Source organism: Phaethon lepturus, unplaced genomic scaffold (genome assembly GCF_000687285.1).
Source record: "Phaethon lepturus isolate BGI_N335 unplaced genomic scaffold, ASM68728v1 scaffold6174, whole genome shotgun sequence".
Lineage (NCBI taxonomy): Eukaryota > Metazoa > Chordata > Aves > Phaethontiformes > Phaethontidae > Phaethon > Phaethon lepturus.
This window is the reverse complement of record NW_010533863.1, coordinates 25138-31137: the sequence shown is the minus strand read 5'-3', so window position 1 is coordinate 31137 and position 6000 is coordinate 25138. Positions and strand designations below refer to the sequence as shown.

The 6000-nt window shown below is 34.5% G+C and overlaps 1 protein-coding gene across 1 annotated transcript in view; it reads left to right on the top strand.

The window, feature by feature from the left end:
• Nucleotides 1-1891: 1891 nt before the first annotated feature.
• Nucleotides 1892-6000, top strand: part of LOC104619447 (phosphorylase b kinase regulatory subunit beta-like) — a gene marked incomplete at its 3' end in the record, with an annotated part of 28009 nt that continues 23900 nt past the window's right edge. Inside the window, exon 1 of the mRNA XM_010285328.1 lies at nucleotides 1892-2013. Within this exon, the coding sequence (XP_010283630.1) occupies nucleotides 1959-2013 (55 nt within the window). The remainder of the gene's footprint in view (nucleotides 2014-6000) is intronic.

Sequence of the window (6000 nt, the reverse complement as noted above, 5' to 3'; positions counted from 1 at the left end):
AACAATTTTCCAAATGATCCCTGTGGTGTTTGTTTGTGTGTCATACATGCTTGTAAAAATCATTATTTCCTTACTTGCCTATTTGTTTGTTTCTGTTGTGGCAATGACTGATCAGACAGTGTGAAAAGAAAATGGGGCTTTATGAGGGCTCTCATAAAAAGAACTGATTGATTAAAGACTGATCTGATTCATATGGCTTTAAAAATTCTACTTATGTATAGTATTGCTTTGCAAAGTACCGCGATTAAGACTGTCCAGTAAAGGAGTTGTTACTCTGTGGCCAATTATAACAACAGGGTACTGTTAGCCGAAAATTGATTTACAAATGTAGCCATAGAGCTCTACAAAATAAAAGTCTGGAACCTGCATGTTTGGAATATGTGAATCCTGAGTCACAAGGCAGCGTGCCAACTTTGCCATTCCCAGGCAGATCGAGGCCCTGTGACCGCAGAAGGCATTTGGATGATTTTAAACACTTGAGTTTTTCTTAACTGCTGCTGCCTTCTACTTTTTGGTTAAATGTATAAGAAAGCGTCTTCTGTGATGATGACAGATCATTACTGTAGTTCGCTTCCTTCTTTTCCTGCTCATAGAGATTTTTTCATTTACATAGTAACTGAAGAAACTTCTTTACTCAAGAAATAAAGATTATTCTGGTTGAAATGCTTTTCTGATAAAATAATTGATTTAGAAATCAAATTTTATATATAAACCTTCAGGTAACATTCTTATCTAAAAATGAGAATTATGTTCTTGTTTCTCAAACTTACTCCTGCATCTTCATAAGTATGTTGAAATTTGTGTAACTGGCAGAGCTTTTGTACTTCCTTTCTGCTACTGTCAGAAAGAGATGTGGTTGGTATAGTCGTTGAAAGTGGCTGAGACTCCCCCATGCTGTTCTGAATTGGCTGAGGTCTGTGCTCGAGAGTCACAGTTTACAAACAGCACTGTTTGTTTTGTAGGTTTTGATTTTTTTTCAGTATGATACTTGGGGTAAAATATAGTAAGCATGGAGTATAGACACGTGCTCATGAAATGCATGAGAGATTCATGTTTTGTAGCCAACAGCAAAGTATAATTTAAGAGATAATTTATCTTCCCTGTCCTGTAAGAGGTAATCCATATCTTCATGTTTCTGTATATTAAATTATGAATTACATTTTTGCCAGTAAAACCAAATTTTATTGAGAATTTTTTCTTTCCCTTTCTTGAACAATAAAAAACTGTTTCCTTGGTTGCTGCTGCAATAATTAACAGTTAGGAGCAGATTATGAAGATGTTCAATAGTTGGCCAGTCTGCAATCCCTGAAATTTTGGTTACTTTAAGAAACACAAACTTCTGAAGATTTGGAAAAACTTTTCATCATAGTTACAAACAGTATTTTCTTAATTTACATTCCAAACTGGAAGATGTTCTACTTGAAATAACTGAGATATTCAGTACCATAAGCAATATATATGACTGCAGGAAACATCCTAAGGTAAATACCACATGGGATAAAAGCAGCACTATGCATAAGCAGAATTTTAGCTCCCTGTGTTTACTATTACTTAACAGTTTTATATGCACTAGTTAAATCAGTATTCTTATTTAATCTTGAAATATATCAAATGGAATTTATTCAGCACCTTTTGATGTTAGTAGCAAATTTCCTATTGAATAACAAAGCTAATGTCTAATGTCCAAAAGATGGACACAGTGTAGACTGTGTCGTTTTACTCAGACAAGTTTTATGGAAGTGAAGTCAAAATAAACCCAATTTTTAGTGTAGAAGAGGGAAATGTAAAATGTGATGAAACTTTACTACCCCGTGTGGTGTGCATTCGGTCGTGTTAATAACTCCACTAATATTGCTTTCACTTAATTTAATGCTGGTTGCCTTTAACATTTACTAAACAGTTTTGAAAATTACTGTAGCTTAGCCTGAGACGTTTGTGATTAGCTGCACCAATTTGAAATGACCAATATGGATGATGAGAGAACCTCCTCTGCGCATGCTTTTTTAAAATTTGGTAAGTGTGCAGTTCCGTGTTTTGGTTTTGTTTGTGGCTATTTAACTCAACAAAAACTAATTGTGTGTTTTGTGCTTCACACAGTGTTTTGTGCTAGCAGTTTTATAGCACTGTACAGTAGAACTTAAAAATTTGAGCTCTTTCAGTGAAAATTTCTGAAAATTGGAATCTACTTAGATTGAAATTTATTGTTCAGATCTTCCAATTTTGTTTGTGGTTTGTGTTCTTGTAAGTATCTCTCAGTGTAACGATCTCTGAACTGCAAATTTTCTTTTAAGATGATGGTCACGAGAAAGGTGCACTAAGAATGGTGTTTAGAATTAACTCTAAAAAACCCCAATGTAACTGGTTTAGAAAAAAGAAGTGACATTTCCAACAAGTCAGTCATTGTGCCAAAGCCTGACTTTCAGAAAATAAGTAGGAGCAAAATAAAGCCCCCTGGTGCAGCTACTCTTTAGGTACAACAGAAGCTAGAATGTATGAGGTTGTCAAGATCATGACTGATTTAGCTCAGCATATTTTGAGAAGAGTTTGACTGGAACAAATGTGTCCATATGTGAAGCTACCTGATCAGGGAAAAACTGTATAGGACTCTTGATTAGTTTGTGTTGAAACACAGAAGCAGTACAAGTGCTGGTGAGAGTAACCAGGTAAAGGGATTTCAGCTGTCTCTTGCTACAACTGAGTCACTTGAACTGCCCTGCCCTGCCCTGTGGCATTTCTATTTTGTCTCTCTTAGTGTCAAAGGACATGTGAAGCTCTCTTTCCCAATTATTATATTGATACTTGATGTTTCTGTTGTTACGATGCAAAATAAACATTTTTAGTAGTTTTAAGAGCTATTGTTTTGAGTTCTCAGAAATGGCAAGGACTGCCTTGAATATACTGAGTGGTTTCGTACCTTGCTTGTAGCATTTACAAGGGTTGCGTGGCAGATTTTGGTGTATTTTGGTTATGTGAAGCTCCTGTGTACTGGCATGATGGTCAATATTTTATTTCTGGTGTTCGGTAACTTCTGTGTGTTGTTCATTACTGTAAATCCTGAAATCAGTAATTTCTATTAAGTATAAAATACTGTAGAGAGAAGTCACTTCAGCTGATGAGGAAATAGAGAAAGGACAAAATAAATTGGTACATATTTTTTCTCTCTTAAAGGAGATATTTACATATGTGAGAAATGAATTTTCCTTTAGTGGAAGTGCTTCTGAAAATTATTTTCTGATATCAACTTGCTTGACTACATGGGTTTTGACTTAAAAGCAGATGTATTTCATGGTGGACAACTATTAGAATCAAGTGTATTGTATCCAACAGTGTTTCTTTCCAGTACTGTATTAAGTCTGAGCTCAGGGGAGATTGCAGAAGAACACACTTCTTGCAGAAGTCATTGGGACCAAAGATGATTTTATTTCATCACACAGCAAATTTTAAGAAATTATATAATATGAACAAATCATATCCTCCCAATATCACATTTCCTTTCCCTCAAGAAATTAAGGGAAGATGTTATTGCCCGTACTAATATTGGGTAATAAAAGTTACTGTGATCCAGAACTTGTTCATGTCTCAAGCGTTGAGTTACATCCAGAACTAGTGTTGCATTAAAGGACTGTGGTCGGTTTTTATCCTCATCAAATCTAGAAAGAAATCTGGTATTCTTAGCTTTTTTTCCCTGATTTAGTTATGCAGGTAAACATTTTCTTTTCTTGTTCTAGCATGTGAAATGATGGAAATAAAATTCTTGCCATGTTGCTTCCATTTGTTTGTGATTAAACTTTGGGGAGGTGTGTGTTTGTTTTTTTTTTTTTAAATCTGTACTTTGAAAAATTTGAATAGTCTGTCCTTGTTGAAATATTGAAATCTTTATCCATAGACTAGGTCCAGAATTCCATTCTGATGCTTTTTTTAATACCAGCAATTGCTGCGATCCTCAAGGATGTGTGGATGTTCAAAGCTTCTGTATGTATGAATTTGGGAGCAGGGTTTCAAAATGTTGGCCAGAGCTTTTAAATCTAAACATCTAGGCAGTTTATAACTCTTCCCTGAAGAGCAATTAGTGCTAGTCTCAAGTATAACTGGAATAAAAATGAAGTGGATAGGAGAGTACTTCAAGATCAGGATGACATAATACTCAGCCTCCAGAAGTTGTATGTACGTAAGTATTTACACTGCTAATAGCTAACCTCAGAGAACTTCCCTTAATTTCCTTCAGTTTTGTATTCTGCTTAGAAGAGATAATTACATTATAAGTTTTTCCTGGAATTGTTGTACATTAGTGTTTCATCTGCTGGATAATGTGTTCTTGTAGTTTCCATGACTTAGCTAAGTCAGAATTTATTACTTTAGTTCTACACTAGTAATTGATGTGGCTGTTATCAGTTATTGGGATGTTTCAGATTTCTTCCTGTTCTCTAATACTTTTAAAGGAAATGACTATCCTTTTTAGTAATTCTTCAACTTGAAGAATGGTGAAAACATATTACTCTGGAACCTGTAAGCGGTAGGAAATGAAAGGATATTAATTTTCATTCAAAATACGGATATAGTGTATTTAGTCAGGACAATATCTGAAGACAAACAGGGATTTCATTGGACTTGGGATAAAGATTTTGCATCTTCTCGTATCAGACATTAAATATATTAATGCAGGAAGCAACACTTTGATTTCCTATCTGTGTATTTTTTTAGTGATTCTGAAGTAGTTACTGACTTGCAGCAATCCTTTTCTGGTGTAAGGGGAATAGTGGGCATACTTCATTCTTTGTGGAAGAAAATCTGAACTATCATATATCCTATTTAAATTTTGTATAAGCTTCTTACACCGGTATACAGCTGAAGAAATACTGAATCAACAAAATATTTTTTTATACTCCTTCCTAGCATATCTACTTATTTACCTAAAATAATACTCACACTGTATGGTTGCAATGAAATGAGATATTTATGGAAAACAGTATTTGAAATTTATGTCCTCATTCTGTTTCTTCTGAACACCAATGTACAAACTGAGAACTCAAGGGTACTACTTGCATATGTCATTCTTTTATGTTTAAGTGTTGCAGTCTTGCTGCTGTCATTTTTTTCAGTTCGAAAACCTGTACTAAATATGTAACTGAAAATATTTTTCTATGGCAGGTTTTTGTCTTGCTAAAACGAACTATTAAATAGATTTTGGAAAAGAGTATAGATTTGTAGCTGTGCTAAAAATAGCTTCCACTAGGTTATGGTCTCACTACAAAACCAGATGGAAGCAGCAGCTAGCTTTGTGTTTGTCCTATCTGTTTCTTGCTTTGATTAGACTGTGATACTAATGAGACATAATCCACCATGGGATTTGTCCAGCAGAATGCTGTAGATACCCAAGCAAAACATAAACTATATAGATGCTAATGGGGAGTTAATGAAGTGTATGTGGAAAACTTTGATTTTGAGTCTTCCTTTAAACAAGTTCTCGTACTTGTAGTAGGAGTAAATTGAAGGAATACTTTCAAGGCATAAAACTTTACATTTTCTGAATTTTTTAAAATTTCTAATTCATTTCCACTTTTTGTTTCATCAACAGTCTACTCTGGCTGTTTTCTTTCTGCTACTTGTTTCAAACATCTAAGAATATAATTTGTAGATGGTGGTGCTTTGACATTTTCATGCTCTTTAGTCTGTTCAGTCATCTTTCTACACAAAGTTGAAATCTTTGAATGCTCTGAAATAGAAGAACATGCTTTTTGTTCCTGATAACTTTATTTTGTTTCTCTGTTGGCCACAGAGGGTCACAGATTGTCTGGTAAGTATGTAAATTAGAGCGATTTCATTTTAGAAACTTTTGACTTGTGTGTGTAAGTGTGCGTGCCTGTGAATACTCATTTGTTTTTCATGGTGCAGTACTGGGGTTAACAGTCTGCAAGAAATAGACATCCTGAACCTGTTTCATGCACGAAGGACAGTGTGCTATGTATGTGTTATACAGTTAAAAAGTAAGAATCTTTATTT